Genomic DNA, 22,068 nt, shown 5'->3' with positions numbered 1-22,068 from the left:
TCTCATTTCTTCAAGTCTCTCGATGCGTTGTTCGTGGGTTTCTTCAGATAATCTTATGGCTGCCCCTTGTCTCATTTCTTCAAGTCTCTCATTTCGTTGTTCGTGGGTTTCTTTAGATAATCTTATGGCTGCCCCTTGTCTCATTTCTTCAAGTCTCTCGATGCGTTGTTCGTGGGTTTCTTCAGATAATCTTATGGCTGCCCCTTGTCTCATTTCTTCAAGTCTCTCATTTCGTTGTTCGTGGGTTTCTTTAGATAATCTTATGGCTGCCCCTTGTCTCATTTCTTCAAGTCTCTCGATGCGTTGTTCGTGGGTTTCTTCAGATAATCTTATGGCTGCCCCTTGTCTCATTTCTTCAAGTCTCTCATTTCGTTGTTCGTGGGTTTCTTTAGATAATCTTATGGCTGCCCCTTGTCTCATTTCTTCAAGTCTCTCATTTCGTTGTTCGTGGGTTTCTTTAGATAATCTTATGGCTGCCCCTTGTCTCATTTCTTCAAGTCTCTCGATGCGTTGTTCGTGGGTTTCTTCAGATAATCTTATGGCTGCTTGCTGTCTCATTTCTTCAAGTCTCTCGATGCGTTGTTCGTCAGTTTCTTCAGATAATCTTAAGGCTGCTTGCTGTCGCATTTCTTCAAGTCTCTCATTTCGTTGAGTAGGCGTTTCATTATTTGTTCGTTGTAAAGCACGATTTTGCATGTCATAAAGTCGTTTGGAATATTCTGTTGGAGACTCAGTTTCCAGTCGCTGTGAAGCTCTTCGTCGCAAGTCGTCAAGTCGCTTAGAATATTCTATGGGAGTTTCATTTACATATCGTCTTGAAGTTCGTTGTCGCATGTCGTCAAGTCGCTGAGAATATTGTGCGCATGTTTCTGCTTGAAGTCGCTGTGAAGCTGTCTGTCGCAGATCCTCAAGACGCTGAGAATATTGTGCGCATGTTTCCGCTTGAAGTCGCTGTGAAGCTCTCTGTCGCAAATCCTCAAGTCGCTGAGAATATTGTGTGCAAGTTTCCGCTTGAAGTCGCTGTGAAGCTCTCTGTCGCAGATCCTCAAGTCTCTGAGAATACTGTGTGCAAGTTTCCGCTTGAAGTCGATGTGAAGCTCTCTGCCGCAGATCTTCAAGTCTCTGAGAATACTGTGTGCAAGTTTCCACTTTAAGTCGTCGTGAAGCTCGAAGTCGCAGATCCTCAAGTTTCCTTAAACGCTTCTCAGAATTTTCTAGTTTGACGATATTTCTAATAACTGCATTTGCTCTAGTTGAAGCTTCTCTGAGATTTGTCGTATTTGAAGGCTGGTGATTCACTGGAGACTGGCAATTTATTGAAGTTGAAGACTGGTGATTTAATGAAGACTGGCAATTTATTAAAGTTGAAGACTGGTGATTCACTGGAGACTGGCAATTCATTGAAGTTGAAGGCTGGTGATTTAATGAAGACTGGCAATTTATTAAAGTTGAAGACTGATGATTCACTGGAGACTGGCAATTCATTGAAGTTGAAGACTGGTTATTCACTGGAGACTGGCAATTTATTGAAGTTGAAGACTGATGATTCACTGAAGACTGGCAATTTATTGAAGTTGAAGACTGGTGATTCACTGGAGACTGGCAATTTATTGAAAATGAGGGCTGGTGATTCACTGGAGACTGGCAATTTATTGAAGTTGAAGGCTGATGATTCAATGAAGACTGGCAATTTATTGTAGTTGAAGGCTGGTGATTCAATGAAGACTGGCAATTTATTGAAGTTGAATCCCGTTCATGTAAAACCAAAGAAAGGCGAGGGACTTTAGCTGGATCAGCGTTGTTGTTTCCTTCTCTAGATTCTTGGTTGAAGTTGAATAACTGACGTTTTCTTGGCCGCGGCATCTTCCTAATAGCAATGGATTAAATTGGTGTTTTTTTTGTAAAAATATAATTGGTATACTATATTACACTACTGAATATTAAAATTCCGAATAATAACGTTATATCAATAAATATTAACTTCATAATAACAATTAATAAAATAATAAATAATAATGCTTACATAAATAATAGTATTAGTAATAATAGTATTAAAATGTGTGCATTATATTAAAAAAAAAACATTAGAGCTATGGCAAATGAAATGGACGTTCACACCAATTCCACTCCACAATTGCATGTGAACATTTCTATCCCATAGATGGATTGTATTGACTCATTGGATTTAACTGTTTAGTGGCCAATAGCTAGATCTAGATTTGTTGTTTTGTGGCCAATAGCTGGATGATCTGTTTTGTGGCCAATAGCTAGATGAGCTGTTTTGTGGCCAATAGCTAGATGAGCTGTTTTGTGGCCAATAGCTAGATGAGATGTTTTATAACCATTCCCAACAAACAAAAGAAAAGTATCATGTTGCTGCTTAGGGATAAGTCACCATCCTCTAGAAATCTTATTAGCCTACGTCGTAAACCTCCATCTATTGTGCAAGAATAATGGCGAGCAACATAGCAGTTGCATCCCCTGGGAATCTAGCTGTCTTGAATCAAGATCTAGATTTAGACGTAGATTCCAGAATCAAAATCCATAAGGACCATATCTATTCCTTTCGGCCTACATTCTAGCTAATTAAAGTTATGCACATAAATCAAATTCTTCTTTTCACTTACCTTATTTAACAGGGATGAAATGTTTAATTTGTAGAAACACTTGTAAACACTTGGGCGTCTTCAGATAACCACGTGCTTGATCAATTGATGTTCAGTTAAAAATGAACGCAAACACTGTTCTAAACCTTCAACTACGGTGCGCAAAATGTTGTGTCTTTTTATTCATTGAAACGCGATAAAACTTGTAGCAAAGAAATGCTTTAGTGAACGGCTGTAAGCCAGTGACGTAGGAGGTGTAAAGTTTTTTTTTCTTTTCTGCTGTGAGCCTAGTGACGTAAGCGGTGTCAAGTTTTTTTCCCATTGACGTCATATAGAAAATTTTCATTCATAAAACATTCTAGCCAAAATTAATTTTTCGATAATGAGGCATTTTCAAACCGATATAACGGTCGACCTTGAGTTTTCCCGATGTGGCCAATGAGTTGAGAATTTTTTTCTCACTATTATGCACATACCTTGAAATTTTAAAGAAAATCGTTAGAGCCGTTTTCGAAATAAAATTTATATATATATATAAATATAAATATATATATATATATACATACATACATACATACATACAAGAATTGCTCGCTTAAGAGTATAGGATTATGGGACTATTTTTTTGTCTTTTCACCGCCAGTTCTGAAGTATCCAAACGCAGCGGAACAAGACATGATGCAAATTGTAAATTGCACACGTCGCTCTCAGAAAGGTTTCCCTTTTTTGTTTTGTATTCTTGCGCAGACCACTGGTTGAATATTTAATTGACGAGGAAGGAAGTATGGTCATCGTGTATCTGGACAGAGGGGTCAATACTTCGGACGGAGCCTATCAAAGGACATCCATATCAATGCTTTCTTATGTCCAAGAGAATGGCATTGCTCTACCGGATGGGACTATTGGGTCTCTGCGCATGTCCATTAGGGTATTAGATCTGGTCAAACGACTGGGCGCGCGGGGAAGGGGGAAACAGACATAGATCACCATTTAGAAAACAGGGTCGTAATGGCTACGACCTTATTATGTCCATTTACATCGTAGTCACGAAGTGGACAAATGAATTATGGTCGTAGTTGCGGCTTGAAATATAATGTAAAAAAAAAGTATTCGGGGGGTGGGGGGAGGGCTACAGATAAAGTACACACATGAAATAGCGGTAGAGTAGACAGATTGTGTCAATAAATACACGTATTGTGTCAAAGAGTGTAAAGATAGATTGTGTACATTGTACAACGATTGTCGAAATTGAATAAAGATTATGGACAAAGATTTAGTACAATAATTGTGAATCCTATACTCTTAAGCGAGCAATTCTTGTATGTATGTATGTATGTATGTATGTATGTATATATATTTATATTTATATATATATATAAATTTTATTTCGAAAACGGCTCTAACGATTTTCTTTAAAAGTTCATGGTATGTGCATAATAGTGAGAAAAAAATTCTCAACTCATTGGCCACATCGGGAAAACTCGAGGTCGACCGTTATATCGGTTTGAAAATGCCTCATTATCGAAAAATTAGTTTTGGCTAGAATGTTTTATGAATGAAAATTTTCCATGACGTAAACGGGAAAAACGCTGCTTACGTCACTAGGCTTACCGCAGTACACTAAAATATTTCTTTGCAAACAATAACGAGTTCTAAAGAATCAATAGACCTAATGAAACATTTGCGCACCATCTTAATGTAGATTGATTTATTATAGAACTATGAAAGAAAAGTAATGAAATTAAATGTGCCGATATATGATTAGTTATTGTGTTTTAAGTGCTTAATAAGTTGTTTACACTTTAATTGTGTAGAGCGGTGTAGATACCTTTTACTTTGTTGTTTATTTTGCTGGTGACCTCCAGCGGTCTCGTTCTGAGGTTGCATGCAACCATGTGCTCTCTTCTATGTCAGCTAAGTCAAGTTTGCGCCATAAGCTGGTCTTTTAAGGGTTTCGGTGTTACGTCGACCACTTTTTAGCTCACCAAAAAAAACACTGCCTTTGGCATGCGTTCGTCTAAGATTCGTCTCCCATATAGGATACTGCTCTGTCCAGCGTAACTGTCGGACTTAAAGAATTCCCTCTATACAAAGGCCGCGGATACACATTTGAGACCAAAAGAAAATTTGCTGCCGAGGACAGACGCAGACGCTAAAAGAAAATCTTAATCGAGCATCGCGGACAATGGTTATGCTTGCCCTGGATGTGGCAAGATATGTAGGTCACAGCTGCAATCCTCATTAATTTTCGGACTCTAAGACAAGCCTTATTATTATTATTATTTTGCTGGTGAATTATTACCATGTGTTCATGCTTCAGTGTCTACCTCTCCTGTACCAAAACAAAGGAACTGGTCATAACACAGCTTCTCTACGCCTTACTTGCTCACACTAAACATGATATCCATCTAGCGGTCAACGAGTTTGAGTACACTGCAGCCTCTTTTGATTTAACTATAAACCTCGGTAAAAAGCTTGGAGTTAGGGCCAGGAGAGATCTGAATGGATGGATGTGTAAAAGCAGGCCATAGTACCACAAGGATGGATGGATGGCAAAAGCCGGTATGAACTTCCTATAGTCCGACTGTCAGGCTGGGCAGGGCACGTATCCCGTATGGGTAACGAGCATATTGTTTGGCGTAACAGAGGTGCCCCACGGAAACGTTTCTTTAGAAAACTAATGCCATGATTTAAGTCTAATAAGAAAAAATGCGCCATTTTACTTTGTCACTAAGTGCATGTTTTACCCTATAACGTAAAGAAGTTACATTGCAAAGACTTTCTTCCAAGCCAATAATAGTAAGCCACAATAGTTTTACGCAAAAGATAGATTGTAAAACTATAAGACGGACGTGAGCTGTAGTTTGTCTAGACTGTAGGAGGACTTAAAAGACTTTAAATTTAATCGACATGTACAATTAGGCCTACAATTAGAACTAACAGAACACTAAAACAACTCTTCAGATTAGTAGTCTTTATCCGATCGTTCATTTTCGTAATTACAAGAATATTCCCAAAATGACTTCGGGTATATAACCTTCCGAAATTATTTAACAGAGCGAGGTTCGGCCACCTGGTACAAAAATATTCTCAAAATGACTTCGGGTATATATCCTTCCTTAACAAATTATTCATCCGAGCGAGGCTCGGTCACCTGATATTAATTATTATGTACAAAGAGTGTGTATCCAGATTATGTACAAAGATTGTGTATACAGATTAGGTACAGAGATAGTGTATACGAATTATGTACACAAATTGTGTACACAGATTATGTACACAGATTGTTTATACAGATTATGTACACAGATTGTGTATACAGATTATGTACACAGATTGTGTATACATATTATGTACACAGATTGTGTATACAGATTATGTACACAGATTGTGTATACATATTATGTACAGAGATTGTGAATACAGATTATGTACAAAGATAGTGTATACAGATTATGTACAGAGATTGTGCATACAGATTATGTACACAGATTGTGTTCATGTTTGTGTACAAAGATCGTGAACATAGAGCGTGTTTACCCAGAATGCAATCCAATACACAAAAGAGACTCCCAAAATAAAAGAGCGCGTGTCTAGCGTGGAAGCGCGCCAGAATCAACTCCTCTTTTGTTTTCTAACTAGATATCAATGTTGAGTTCTACTCCCACGTACATAGTCACACTGGTGGCCTCAGAATAAACACCGTGATGTCTATCGAACGACTTTCGGTTCCAATCCCAGTTTGACAAAAAGTAAGATTTCATCTTGGAATATAGGGTAGACCAAAAGGATTTCTATACAGCGGCCTTAACCTTTTGTATGCGGTTCCCATGACCTTTATACTTTTAGGTTCTAATAGTAAGAAAAATTTGAATTTTAAAACGGCAGGGATAAGTCAATACATCAAAGGACACGGTGAAGACATTGACACCAGGAGAGCCCTGACAAACCCACTGCTTAATCTGGACACCACTGCGCCGATCAGTTCAATGGTTACTTTGCTCCGTCAATGTCATTGATAAGAACGTCAAGAAAAAAGAGACTATGAGTTACACCCCTTTGAGATCCATTGTAGTTCTATGACGTAGAGTGGCGAGAGTTTATGAACGTCACAAGGTGACGGAAGAGGAACCACGCCAGAGAGAGGGAGGGAAAGAAAGAGAGAGAGAGAGAATGAGAGAGAGAGGGAGAAAGAGAGAGGGAGAAAGAGAGAGAGAGGGAGAGAGAGAGAGAGGGAGAGAGAGAGAGGGAGAGAGAGAGAGTGAGTGAGCGAACCAAACAGACAGATTGACCGGCTATATTAATGTCATTTACCTCAGTCATATTTTTTTTTACAAAGCTTATATCAACTCTATTAAATTACCATCTGAACAAAATAAACTCCAAACAACTACCCCTTTGCAGACACTGCGCCCACCCTTATGAAACCGTAAACCATATCCTCTTTGAATGCCTCTTCCTAATCCACCTTTGGCAGACCCTACTTCCACTCCAGCCCAACATAACCAACACCCTGTACGGCAGTGCTGAACAACTGAAGAAAACAGCACACTATTTTTTCCTTGGCACAGTCTGCAAAAGAGCTCACAGCTCAGTAGCAATAAAGCTGGCTAGAAGAAGAAGAAGAAAAAAAAAAGAATATCAACTCTATCTGGTACACATTTTGAACAGATAATTTCCACCCATTCTCGGATCAAGTCCAAATTTTGCATAATTACCATTCTCCCTAACAAAACACGAATCCATCTAAATATTAACCAATTGATAATTTGATTACGTAATTAGTGGTAATTAATTAGTTTTGTTTGATACAGAAAAGGGAAATGAATCTTACAGTAATAAGTGATATGGCTATAAATGTACTGGTATTTCCCTTACATAAACCTTTTGTTTTTAACACAACAAAAAAAAAGTTTCCCAATTCTATGAAAGTATTACTACTTCATGGATCTAGATCATATAGCCATGTTTACATAAGACAACACGGAAAGGTCACGCATGCGTAAATCGAGGGCTCCACGCTTGCACAGAAAGAAAATCTCCGATCGAACTCTACATCTAATACCTAGACAACTTAATAATTATTAATTAAATAATATAAAGACCTGACATCAGTGACTATATCTTATATAATACAGACGTTACTTCAAAAAGAAGATGATTACGTCCTACGCGTCATTCATTTAGTCATGCATATTAACCAATGACTTAAATTCTGCCAAGTCACTGGTTTTCCTGGCTAGCTCAGGCAACCCATTCCATGCTCTAATAGCACTAGGGAAGAAGGAGTGTTTGTACAAATTTCTCCTAGCATATGGTACGAGGAATGTGCCTTTATCTTTGTGTCTTTCAGAGTATTTTATTAAATTTTGTTTTTGTATTTGAAGATTATGGTTCAGTGTTTTATGTATGATTGCTACTTTACTTTTGAGTCTTCTATCCTGAAGGCTTTCTAAATTTAGTGATTTTACTAAAGGTGTTACTCTAGTCAAATGTGATACTCAAATTAAGACCTGCGGGGAGCTAGTATATTATATACCGGTATATAAACTCCTAAAAATGTCAAACTTGTAAATTCATAATATATTTCCAGTCTACAATAGGAAACCGTTAAAACATGATATGTTACATTTCTTGACGTATCCAATCATCAGACGACAAAAAAATCAACAAATCTCTTTAACATTCATCAAGCAGACGACAGACATTGCTTATCTCCCCTTTCAAGCCAACTTCCCGCCAACAGATCTTTTTTTTTTTTAAAAACTTGGAGTGAAAGGGAGTTTATTTACCATCAGCCGTAGCCGTGCATGTGCTGCCCAGCTGCAGATTTTCTTTATGTATGTAATTTTGTATTTATTTATACTTTACTTTTTGAAAGTGCGGAAGAAAAAGTTCTCCGGGACTCAGAGGCGTAGAGAGCGCTACGTGAGCCCGGGCCAAGAAACTTTATTGGCGCCCCCCACTCTCTCTCCGATTTCCATAAACATGACATAAAAATATAGGCTTATAAATAGAAAATATTTAATAATTACACAATAGATATAACCTTAGAATGTATTACCGAACTGAAATATCTACAATAATTAATTATTTTTGTTTTGCACCTCTCTGCGTAAGGCGCGCCCCCCTTGCCCTTTCCTCACGACGCCTCTGCCGGGACTGAAAGGCTGTGAAGTTTGAACCTTAAACCTGATTTTAAACATAGTACATAGTGCAGAAAAGAAAAAAAGAAAAACATAGAAAAAAACTTTTTAAAAATAAAAAACAAAGCTTATACGAAGTGTAATAGTGTCAATTAGTTTGGATTAATTAAATGTGTAATGAATTAATTACAAATTAGTTAAGTAATTGGTTCGTTTTTTATTGATTCATGTGTTGTCCCCAACAATGGCTAATTATGCAAATTTTCATTTTGATCTGAGAATGTTAACTGGGAGAACAAAAAAGTGTTCCAACCGTGTATTAGAGGGACAGACAGACAGACAAAGGAAGTTGATAAAAACTTTGCAAATAAAATAATTAATTAACAATAATAATTGGTATGAAAAAAAAAATAACAAAGCTAAATTAATACCCTAAACAATAAAGGTGGCGTCACTATGCAGGTGCGGGGGGTGCGGTCCACACCGGATGACACCCACCAGTGAGTTATACATAGGAAAAAGGAGACAACTTTGAAATATATAAGTGATTAGCTAAATACTCAAAACATACCTTGATATATATGTTTTAATTAACTTTATTTTTGGTAGGCCTGCAAATATCCAAAAAACTAAGTGTTGAAAACGGGGACGCAGAAGCTCAGAAGCACTGAAAAAAAGTTTCACCAATAAATGACTGAGGGAGCGACGAACATTTTTTGGTCTAGATTCTAAAGTATTTGAGAAGAATAAGGTGATACAGTTTCCGTAATGTGTAAAAGTCTTTAAAGTCTAAGCTGATGTTAAGTCTGTTTCTTATTTAATAAACTTACATTTTCATTTTCATATATGTAATAACGATGGATAAAATGTCATAATCAAACACATTTAAAATAGAATAGAACTGATTTTACATTTTCGTAACAATATTGGGAACTGAACTTACCGCACCCTGAACTTACAGCACCGGTTGACACCGAACCTAGTGTCGCCATTGGTTTAAGTTCCTCTAGCACCAAAGTTAACCTGACCAGCTGTCTTTCCGATTAATGTTTATTAGCGTAACCCCAAACTGTACGCGTTCCACACTATGATTACCCCCATGTAAGGAATAGCAATTATCTCCACAGCAGAAAACTTTGTGAAGAAAATGAAAAAATCGCCAGACAACGAAACAAGACAAAATAAATAATAAACAACATACGTAAAAAATGAACGGTGCTCCTTTGCTAACCTTACAGGGGATTAGTTTGCCCTTAACTTATGAATGTTACATTTTTTAAAAAAGGACATTTTTTAATCCCGCCCCATTGGTTAGGCGTACATGTAAATCAAAAAATTTACTGGACTTTATGCTATTCTAATGGATCTAGACTTTGAAGACGATGCGCAAAATGTTCATGAACGTTTGTTGATTTAGTCAACTCGACTGTCAAATTTTTAGAAAAATCGTTGGAGCAGTTTTCGAGATCCAGGTACAGGTTTTTTCCATCCAGTCATTGCCGATGAATTTGCAAGCTGAATTGAGGAGTTGTAGTAAAATAATCAAACAATAAATGTAAACATTAGGCTATCGTGTCCGCGGCTCTGACTGATTTACAGCAGACCAGTTATTAGGCTTTTAGGGAACTTACGCATGGAGTTTTAGTTAAGACCCTCAAATGTTTTCTCTGTCATTTACAGCGAGCTATGTATATTCAGGAGGCGCGGTGGCTGAGCGGTAAAGCGCTTGGCTTCTGAACCGGAGGTCCTGGGGTTCGAATCCTGGTGAAGACTGGAATTTTTAAATTCAGGATCTTTAGGGCGCCTCTGAGTTCACCCTGCTCTAATGGGTACGTGACATTAGTTAGGGAAAAGTAAAGGCGGTTGGTCGTTGTGCAGGCCACATGACACCCTCGTTAACCGTAGGTCACAAAAACAGATGACCTTTACATCATCTGCCCTATAGACCACAAGGTCTAAAAGGGGAACTGTACTCTTTAATGTATATTCATCTCTTAATCCTACGTTTGCTGAATCTACTGATTAATATATTACTTTTTTTATGTATATTCATCTCTTAATCATACGTTTGCTGAGTCTACTGATTAATATATTACTTTTTTAATGTATATTCATCTCTTAATCATACGTTTGCTGAGTCTACTGATTAATATATTACTTTTTTTATGTATATTCATCTCTTAATCATACGTTTGCTGAGTCTACTGATTAATATATTACTTTTTTTATGTATATTCATCTCTTAATCATACGTTTGCTGAGTCTACTGATTAATATATTACTTTTTTTTATGTATATTCATCTCTTAATCATACGTTTGCTGAGTCTACTGATTAATATATTACCCCTTTCAGACCTCACGCTCTTTATGTCGTCTGTATCTATGACCGACGGTTAACGAGGGTTTCATGTGGCCAGCACAACGATCAACCGCTTCAATCCCCACATAAAATCAGGTACCAATTATTAGAAAATAAAAAATCAAAGTCTTCACCGAGATTCGAACCCGAGACTACCCAGCTCGCAAGCCACTCGGCCACCACTGATTATTATACATATTGTTTATGAATACTTAATCAGCATTTATCCATTTTAGACGTAAAATTAATATTACCGTCACTGTCCGTCACCAAAGATAATTCCTAATTGTCAAAAATATTTACCATCAAGTTGATGATTATTTGTACACCTGGCAGTAGCCAAATTTACCTATAACTAACACTAACAAAAGAACAACAACTTTGCTTGAAAATGTCCTTTGTCCACTCAGAAATGAGGTTCGTTTCGTCCCCTGACTAAACCTGCTTCAGGATGACAGCACTCTCTTTCTTTCCCGCCTTTCTTCTCTCCCTTGACACAAATCTCGTTGATCTATCACACAGAAGCCTCGATCTGATAATTGCAAACAAAACACAAGCAGACGAAGACGCGGCAGACGATACAGTTGAAATTTGTTTACATACCTCAGGAGACGAATATCCCATTTGACTACGTCGATCGATAGGGTCCATCTCCTGACGTCTGCAGTGTGAAATCAACCCAGCAGGTTCAAACTGGCAACAACTCTATAAAAAGAACCAAAAAAAAGAAAAAGGTATCAGAGACATATAATGCGATTAAAAGGATGATTTATTCATAGCTTAACTCTTTCTCTCCTAAGTGACGATACCAACGTTGATTCCACCAGAATGTGGTAAATAATTACGGAGAGAAAGAGTTAAAGCTAAGCAAATCCTGCTTCGGTAACTATACAACGCTAAGCATGTGCCAGGAAGACTATGCATGTCTCCAAAAAGCATACAACGCTAAGCGTATTTCAAAAAAGCATTCAGCTTCTAGCGTATTTCAATGAGTATACTACGATTTCTATTTATAGATTAGCCTCCATATATTGATTGTATTATTTTTTAACTTTCTATTTTACAATATCTCTATTGAATTCAGAACTTAATGGAGGAACCTGACTGGGTGGAACCTGTACACGGATCTCGAAAACGGCTCTAACAATTTTCATTAGAAATTTGACATTTGCTGTATATCGCTGAGAGAAGAATTACAAGCTTGAAAAACTATGCTTTAAAGTAAAAAAATAAATAAATTTAAATTTGGCTAGAGAGCGAGAAATATTGATCTTGAACGGACTCAACGTCTTCGGGCATTTCCGCATTCCTTGATGTGTTCAATAAATGTTCAAGAACATTGCCTGCATCGTCTTCGAAGTCTAGATCTAAAGACCGATCCATGGAACATTATAAGATCTAGTAGATCTATACATTTGCTTAACCAGGATTCTTTGTTGGGCGAAAGAGGGGGATGTGGGTGGGGTAGAATGTGTAAAAGTTGGATTGTCTTTCTAAAATTGTTATTATTATTATGTTAGAAATGAACGAGTAGTCATTCTCTGGCGTTGCCAGGGTCGAGTTTCGCTAAAGAGAAACAAAATTCATCGTAGTCCCTTTATCAGTTTGCACTGAGGAATTTTCTGGTGATGTGGCAGGTCTGCAGCAGTACCGCCCTCTGACAGGCAACGAGGATGTTCCTAGGAATGTTAAGGGCCTTGAAGGTGTCTGTGAGGTCAGTTGTTATTATCCCCATATAACAATTGGGTATATTGTTATTTTGGACAATTTCCATAGACGCTTAATCTCCAAGCCTAGGTTCCCATATTTTCTTTGTTTTTCTTAAATTATGAGGCAGTGGTACGGCGATGTCGATAATGGTAGCGGTTTTTTCTTTTTTATCAACGGACAGAAGATCCGGGCGATTGAAATCTACCGTTTTGTCGGTCAGAATAGGCCTATCTCAGTACAGCTTTATTATTATTATTATATTTATTATTATTATGTAAATTAGTTGAGTAGTTGGGCTGATTGGCAAATAAAAAAACTAGACCGTGAAAAAAAAAAGAGAGACGCATTGATCTAATAATGAAACAAAAAAATTGTCAATGGCAACTTGAAGCCTGCTGATATCTAAATCTGTACGAAAGCTAAAAAGGGAGCTATCATCTGCTGATACCACAGTCTAGACTGGAGCATCACTTACAAAGAGTTAGTGTCTCCCTGGAAGTCTTGGGATCGACAAAGTGTTAAGTTACTTCCGGTGGTCAACTGGTCAAAGCGTCTGGGAACATGTTCAGTCAACGTAATTATCGGGCAGTTAAATGGCTGACCAGCGGTCACTCTGTCCGTGCGAGCTGGGGGGCGGGCTTTGCTTTTCTTAGCACAAGGAGAAAGGAAAAGAATAGAAAAAGATGATTACACGTTATGATTAAGCAAACAACAAGATTGATAGAATATTGATTTCTAATAGAGACGACTTGGAAGAAAATAAGTCAAGTTGATAGTCTAGTTGTCTGTGTAGTTGTCTGTGCAGTTGTCTGTTATGAAAACTGTAAAGAAAATTAATATTAACTCTTTTTCTCCTAATCAACGATACCATCGTTGATTTGACCTCATTAAATTTGTGTTTTATAAAAAGTGCATGCAGTCTCCTATAATTCTAAACCAAGAGTCACGTTTTCTGATTACAAACAAAAATTTTATTTATTGAAGTTTAATCATAACAGGGTTGAATGTACAAATGTGAAATATGAACAATTCTGTCAGAACATGGAAAAATATTTACGGAGTTAAAGAGTTAAGAAAACAACAGAAGACATGACAAATACTTATTTAAAAAAAAAAGGACAATTCCTCCTCTATGTAACTATGGCTGCCTGGTCGTGCGGTTTGCGCGCTGGACTGTCGTTCGGATTTATCGACGGTCGAGGGTTCAAACCCTGCCCGCTCCCATCCCCCGTCGTCCTGCGGGAGGTTTGGACTAGGAAAAAAAAACACTATCTTCAACTCTGAAGGAACATCCGAAACATGCACAAAATTTTACAAACATTTTACAAACTTATAGATCGATTGTATTTCTCTGAAAAATTAATGGATGTTAGATTATAAATTAGTGGAATATTTTTAGCTCATCCCCCCCCCCTCTCCCCTTACCGACGAGAACATAGAAAGTAGAAGTCGAAAGCACTTGATAATATTCCAATGATAAACATTTAGATAGAGACCTATTAGACCAGTGATGCCCAACCTAATTCGACCTGCGGGCCATTTTCATTTCCAACACACGTGTCGCGGGCCACATCACCGAAAAGGTTCAAAAACGAAATGAAATCGACCTGAAACTATTTGATTAGGAACTTACATTAATTAATGAGACATTGGAAGTTTATTTATTTTTTTACGCTTCGGAAAGTGGTTTCATTTCTCTATTTAAAATGTAAGAAACATTGTAGCTAGCTTTTTTGTAAATATTCTCATCAATCCTCCAATCTCTAGGCGTAGTTTAATACTTTTTTATTCGCGGCTCAAATAAAAAAAAAATGCCGTCATATTTGTTTTCTAAGGCCTTCATATATGTTTTTTTTTAAACAACCACACTTTGTTTACAAATTAAATATGTTGGCTAATTATCATGTTCCACAAAAAAGTAAAGATTTGTCCACTTCCCCTGGTAGATTCTACATTCATGTCCCATTTCAGAAACGCAAATTTGTTAAAGATTAATAGTGAGGGCCCTAAAGTAGGAAAAGATGCATTTTGAACTCCTTTTTAATGAACGTTGTTCTGAAGTTTCTGCGGGCCGGATAGAACCACGTCGCGGGTCGGATGTGGCCCGCGGGCCGTAATTTGGGCATCACTGTATTAGACGATGCGCAACATTTTCGTCAACATTAAGCGTGGTCGATCTTGAACTTAGACCCGGTATGGCTTGGCTACGTAGAAGGGGGCTCGAGGTTCGACACCCGACTCGGGCAGAGTTGTGTTTACTGAGCGCCTAAAGGCAGCACGGAAAAACTAACTCCTACATACTCCCTCCCGCCCACTGGTCCACAAATGAGATTGGACCAAAAGCGTTCTGAGCATGCAATTAGCATGAAAGTAGCGCTGTATAAAAAGCTATAATAATAATAATTTATTAAACGCTTGAATCAATAAAGCCATACGTTCGCAAGTTCCCTAAAGTGATGGGCCTTTCAAGGACGCGATAGTCCTTTCAAAACCGATGTTGGATCTAGACCTATGTTTAAATCTCTAACCAAATTTAAATTTATTTAATTTTTTTTTTTTACTGAAAACAGTCAAGCTAGAATTTTTGCACACCGCAAACGAGGAAGTAGGTTTAAGTCTTTTCTCAGTGATATATATCAACTGTTAACCTATGTTGGATCTAGACCTATATCTACATCTTAGCCAAATTTAAATTTATTTATTTTTTTTTGTAATGAAAAATGATAACGGTTAAACTAGAGTTTTCTCAGTGTGGCCAAAGAGCTAGTCATTCTTTTCTCATTTACATCAACTGTTAAATTTCTAGGACAATCGTTAGAGCCATTTTTGAGATAAGCTGTCCCCCTTATGTAGCTGATAGCACTTTGTTAACTCTCTCTTTTAATTTATGTGGTTATTTTTTTTCACTGGACCCTTTCCATTAAGTTTGCGGAATCTATTTCTTCTATTACAGTCCAGCTAATTTCTACTTAAGACGATGAGTAAAATGTACATCAGTGGCCTTCAACCTTTTTTGGCCCCCTTTTCGTATTTTGTCTTTAAAAAAATCCGCCAACAACCCCCCCCCCCCTTAAGAAAAATACAAATAGCAAAACGTGAGAAGGCAATTTTGAATAAAATTTTATTTAGTCATTTTCACGCTGTCAATAAAAGATCGTTAATTTTATAAGTATTAGAAAAAAAGTCAAATAACATGTGTCCATATATCAAAACAAATTAATCTCATTATCATGACTTTCTTTTCAATCCTCGGAATAGTCTCTTTCTAAGTTATTGAATATTAGGGCCTACGAGGCCTACTATTTTAGGTTTCATTATATTTTTTAAACCTGTGATTTCTGAAGTATTAGTTTCCCTTGTTTGCTATTAAACAAAATAATGAATTTCCAGTAATTAATTGTTCAATTGGTCAGTTTTTAAAAATTGATTCATATCTTGTCTATGTCAATGAATAATTGCGCGAAGTTTCAACTTGATCCGAGAACGGGTGTGGGAGAAATAACGTGTACACATTTTTTACCAGACAGACAGACAGAGTGTGTGATATAAGCTTTGTAAAAATTAATTTATTTCAATTGGATAGCTGGACTGGACCGAAAAGCCTCGTTTAAAAAAAAATGCCAAAACCTAACCCACGTGACCATTTTAAAAACTCGCAGACGATGAAAGCATACTTCCGACTTCAATCCAGAAGAGCTGATTCTGTCTCACCGGAAAGCGGGAATCGAAATAGGAAATGAATAAATTGGTGCTCGCATTTTATTTTGAAACCCTTAAAAAGAATTAAGTGGAAAAGAAACTTTTTAAAAAACATGATTAGCTTACACTTCCCGTCAGAGTAGCGTACCAGGTCTAATCTATTTCATTCACAAAAGCTTATACAGTTCAGCCTGGATGCTCCCTCAAAGAACCCCCAATTAAAAATTAGCGCATTAAGGGGAAATCCCGTTAACCTTTTGAAACTAGAAACAGAATGGCGGAATGTAGTGCTTTAACAAAAAATGACAGCTTTAAAGCAAGACAGAAATCCAGCTTTAAGAGGTGTCGCATTTAGCAGTTCCGTGTTTGTGTTTGTTTGTGTGTTTGTGTTTTGTGTTTGCTGTTTGTGTCGCGCATGTTGTTTTAAGAAGCTCGCAACCGTAGAATGATTATCCAAAAAACTGTCTTGGATTCCCCATATTGATGAAACTATTTAAAAAATCCAACAAAGCATTAGGGTTTATTAAAAGAAATGTCTATAAATCAAATAAGAACATAAAACTAAAATGTTATTTAACCTTGGTTAGGCCAATAATAGAATATGTATCCTGCGTTTGGGACCCCTCAACTCAAGAAAACATTAAGAAACTGGAACAGACACAAAATAGAACAATGAGATTCATTACAAACGAATATTCACAGTTGACTAGAGTAACACCTTTAGTTAAATCACTAAATTTAGAAAGCCTTCAGGACAGAAGACTCAAAAGTAAAGTAGCAATTATACATAAAACACTGAACCATAAACTTCAAAAACAAAAACAAAATTTAATAAAATACTCTGAAAGACACAAATATAAAGGCACATTCCTCGTCCCATATGCTAGGACAAATTTGTACAAATACTCCTTCTTCCCTGGTGCTATTAGAGCATGGAATGGGTTGCCTGGGCTAGCCAGGAAAACCAATGACTTAGCAGAAATTAAAGTCATTGGTTAATATGCATGACTAGATGCATGACGCGTAGGACGTAATCATCTTCTTTTTTGAAGTAACGTCTTATCTTATCTTATATAATACAGACGTCCCTTTTTGTCGAATACTTCAGTGACAAGAAAACTGACGCATTCATCGTCTGCGACACTCGCAGTAGGTCAACACCGACACTAACGGTAGGTCAACACGACACTCGCGGCAGGTCAACACCGACACTAACGGTAGGTCAACACGACACTCGCGGCAGGTCAACGCGACACTCGCAGTAGGTCAACACGACATTCACGGCAGGTCAACACGACACTAGCGGTAGGTCAACGCGACATTCGCGGTAGGTCAACAGGGATCACTAGTCCAGTTCGAACACGCTGCCTTGCCGCTCCACGTGGTTGGGGCGAGGGGGGACTGTTTAAAAAAAAAAGCGCCATTAGTAGATACCTGTCCTGCTCCTCTAAAATGTTCTGGTAAGATTGCATGCATAGTGATTTAAGGGAAGCCCCCCGGATACGCGGACTGGAGACTCCAGGAGCGAACGTGACCTCAATAACATTTATCCACGCAAATCCAGAAAGTTCTCAAGAAATTTTCAGACAGAAGAGATGGCGAAGACTGGTACTTCATCTTGACCAGTGTCCGAAGGGTCTCAAGAGGTCTGGGGCTAGCTCTAACCTTAAACGAACTTTGTCTCAGGCACTATACAGATGACTTCATTAGCAGCAGAAGTAACCTAGTCTGGGCACATTGTAACATAGTGAACACATGTCTTTCAAAGGAGAAAGTATCGCGCTTTATCAAAACTGGACCTAACTAGTGTCCTTATTCTTATAATCTTAGGACCTAATTAGTGTCCTTATTCTTATAATCTTAGGACCTAATTAGTGTCCTTATTCTTATAATCTTAGGACCTAATTAGTGTCCTTATTCTTATAATCTTAGGACCTAATTAGTGTCCTTATTCTTATAATCTTAGGACCTAATTAGTGTCCTTATTCTTATAATCTTAGGACCTAATAAATGTCCTTATTTTTATAACTTTAGGACCTAGCTAATCTCCTTAATTCTATAAATTTGTAATTGTGGAATTTTTTTCAGAAATAAAGTTGAGTACTGCTTAGTTGAAACCTACTGCAGGTAAGGAACGGTTCGAACTCAGCAACCGCGTGACGACTGTCGGAAATGCATACCACACGACCTGACTAGTTCGTCTCCTATATCTCTTTAACAAGTTTGTGTCCTATATATCTTTAACAAGTTCGTCTGTTATATATCTATAACAAGTTCATCTCTATACTTTGTCTATTTACTTCTTGAGAACAACAATAAAAAAAAATAGAGCTATGTCACTCGTTTGAAACTCTAACACGAAGAGACGCCTCTACCGTGTACGTTCTGTGTTATATCGCTATGTTGCACCTGTTCCGTTTTCAAGACTTGAAAATTTAACTCATTTATCCACTTTTTACTGATGTTCAAACATTTTAAGATAAGGAAAGGTAAGATAACCCCTTCTTCCCTCCCCCTTTCACAACTGGTCCAGACAAGTGATAGGATCATTGCACATTCACAAAGCTAGAAGCTAAACAAAAACAATTGGTAGAAGTATATCTAACTGCACGGATTTATTATTTATGGTACCGCCAATCACAAACTACACGACTAATCCAAACTTATTAATATAATTACACTTAATATAAGCTTTTTTAAAAAGTATTTTAAATTTCTTTTTCTTGCTTGTTTATCACGTGAAACTATAGTTTTTGTTTTATTTTAAATTTCTTACACAAAGAGAAAACAACCATTTACAAGGCTTATATCTGTTTTCTCTTTGTAAGTCTGGTTCAAATACTAAACACGTCTCTCCTCCATTTTCTAGTTCTCGGATCAAGTTGAAACTTTGCACAATAATTCATTGTTCCTAACAAAACATGAATCAATTAAAAAAAAAAGCTAATGAGCTAATTTAAAAAAAAAGCTAATGAGCTAATTTAATAGTGGTAATTAATTGATTTCGTTTGATGTCAAAAAAGGGAAAAAATCTTACAGTATTGAGACATATGAGTGTGTTTTTGAAGTCCTTCATTTTAGATGAAGTTTGACTTTTTTAAAGAGTATCTTAAAAATATTTTGCTTTTTTTTTCTTTCACAGTACCCCAGGAGCAGATATTTTCTAACCAAGGTACTTCTGAATCAACTGTTGAGCGCAGGTATTTCTGAAACAAATTCTGAACCCGGATAGTCAATACATTTCTGAAACCACCTATGAGCCCGGATAGTCAGAAACATTTCTCAAACCACTTCTTAACCCGGATAGTCAGATACTTCAAAACCTTGTTTTGTGACAGTCAACAGTAAAACAACAATAACAACAGAATAACTTAGCAAACTCAATACCAACCCGCTCCTTGTGGAGGCGCACCTCAGGCCGCCGCTGCTACCAGTGCAACGTTGATCTGTGATCTCCCTGCATCATATTTATGTCAAAAATAACGAGACGCCCACGCCAAGGCGGTGGTTTTATCAACTCAACAACCTGACATCAAACCTTCGATAATTTCGATTTCTCGGCATCAGAAATTAAGACACACACACACACACACACACACACAGACACACAGACACACACACACACACACACACAGACACACACACACACACACACACACACACACACACACACACTTCTTGTATTGCCTCGTCAGAAAAAAAAAAGGTTTCCTATACCATGAGATCTTGAATGTTGGGGATGCAGTCACGTGAGAGACCTGGAAAGAGGCTGAAAGTGTACACACGGAAAGTTCATTATGGCACCCTCAGCTACGGTGGAAGTTTCACCGACATGTCTTCGCTGACGTGCACGCCCTTTTAGAACCTTGAACGAAACAGATAATTGTCTTTATGTATTTTGTCTGTTTGTTGCCTAGCGAAATTGAAGAAACATTTGCCATGATTGCGATGATTGTGTCTTGAAGTATGGGGGTGATTGTGTCGTGAAGGATACGATAATTGAGTCTTGAAGTATGCAATGATAGTGTCTTAAAGTATGCAATGATTGTGTCCTGAAGTATGCAATGATTGTGTCTTGAAGTATGCAATGATTGTGTCTTGAAGTATGCAATGATTGTGTCTTGAAGTATGCAATGATTGTGTCTTGAAGTATGCAATGACTATGCCTTGAAGTATACGATAGCGTAAAGCTGTAAGTCTCGGAGTCTCGAGATTTGAAGCAAGAAGAGTAGCCATGGTGAAAGAGCGCCGAACCAACAGAAAGCTGAGAGAAGAAGCATGTCTATTTGCAACTGACCAAACCCTCCCATGCCACGTATGTGGCCGGCTTTTTAAAGCGAGAATTTTGACTTTACAGCCATCTTCGTGTTTATAGGATATGAGAAATGTGCTCATCTTCGACCACGAAGGAGCAGCTATATATACGATGATTGTGTCTTCAAGTATGGTATCATTGTGTCTTCAAGTATGGTATCATTGTGTCATCAAGTATGGTATCATTGTGTCTTCAAGTATGGTATCATTGTGTCTTCAAGTATTGGTATCATTGTGTCTTCAAGTATGGTATCATTGTGTCTTCAATTATGGTATCATTGTGTCTTCAAGTATTGGTATCATTGTGTCTTCAAGTATTGGTATCATTGTGTCATCAAGTATGGTATCATTGTGTCTTCAAGTATGGATCATTGTGTCTTCAAGTATGGTATCATTGTGTCTTCAAGTATGGTATCATTGTGTCTTCAAGTATGGTATCATTGTGTCTTCAAGTATGGTATCATTGTGTCTTCAAGTATGGTATCATTGTGTCTTCAAGTATGGTATCATTGTGTCTTCAAGTATGGTATCATTGTGTCTTCAAGTATGGTATCATTGTGTCTTCAAGTATGGTATCATTGTGTCTTCAAGTATGGTATCATTGTGTCTTCAAGTATGGTATCATTGTGTCTTCAAGTATGGTATCATTGTGTCTTCAAGTATGGTATCATTGTGTCTTCAAGTATGGTATCATTGTGTCTTCAAGTATGGGATCATTGTGTCTTCAAGTATGGTATCATTGTGACTTCAAGTATGGTATCATTGTGTCTTCAAGTATTGTATCATTGTGTCTTTAAGTATGGATCATTGTGTCTTCAAGTATGGTATCATTGTGTCCTCAAGTATGGATCATTGTGTCTTCAAGTATGGTATCATTGTGTCTTCAAGTATGGTATCATTGTGTCTTCAAGTATGTTATCCTTGTGTCTTCAAGTATGGTATCATTGTGTCTTCAAGTATGGTATCATTGTGTCTTCAAGTATGGGATCCTTTGTGTCTTCAAGTATGGTATCATTGTGTCTTCAAGTATGGTATCATTGTGTCTTCAAGTATGGTATCATTGTGTCTTCAAGTATGGTATCATTGTGTCTTCAAGTATGGTATCATTGTGTCTTCAAGTATGGTATCCTTGTGTCTTCAAGTATGGTATCATTGTGACTTCAAGTATGGTATCATTGTGTCTTCAAGTATTGTATCATTGTGTCTTTAAGTATGGATCATTGTGTCTTCAAG

The 22,068-nt window shown here is 37.3% G+C and overlaps 2 protein-coding genes across 3 annotated transcripts in view; both read right to left on the bottom strand.

Annotated features, from left to right (window-relative positions):
• LOC106063694 (FMRFamide receptor-like) overlaps positions 1-22,068 on the bottom strand; it is a 141,034-nt gene that overhangs the window by 63,888 nt on the left and 55,078 nt on the right. Inside the window, exons 2-3 of one of the 2 annotated variants that reach the window (XM_056037049.1) lie at positions 11,716-11,817; positions 9,324-9,419 (exon numbers count right to left, since the gene is read on the bottom strand). The gene's annotated coding sequence lies outside the window, so the exon portion shown is untranslated. The remainder of the gene's footprint in view (positions 1-9,323; positions 9,420-11,715; positions 11,818-22,068) is intronic. The other variant, XM_056037047.1, reaches the window with a different exon arrangement.
• Positions 3-2,228, bottom strand: LOC129927318 (trichohyalin-like). The gene is made up of 2 exons (XM_056035795.1): positions 133-2,228; positions 3-41 (listed from the first exon to the last, which is right to left on the bottom strand). Exons 1-2 carry the CDS (start codon positions 1,861-1,863, stop codon positions 3-5), a joined length of 1,770 nt encoding a protein of 589 aa, XP_055891770.1. The 5' UTR covers positions 1,864-2,228.

Source organism: Biomphalaria glabrata, chromosome 7, assembly GCF_947242115.1.
Source record: "Biomphalaria glabrata chromosome 7, xgBioGlab47.1, whole genome shotgun sequence".
NCBI lineage: Eukaryota > Metazoa > Mollusca > Gastropoda > Planorbidae > Biomphalaria > Biomphalaria glabrata.
The sequence above is the reverse complement of the archived record's forward strand: the minus strand, read 5'-3'. Positions and strand labels throughout refer to the sequence as shown.

Excerpts from the sequence above, each read along its gene's own strand:
- LOC129927318 (XM_056035795.1), bottom strand. The coding sequence starts at position 1,863 with ATGCCGCGGCCAAGAAAACGTCAGTTATTCAACTTCAACCAAGAATCT. Across the intron at positions 42-132 it reads TTGAAGAAATGAGACAAGGG|AAACCCACGAACAACGCATC; the intron begins GCAGCCATAAGA and ends GATTATCTGAAG.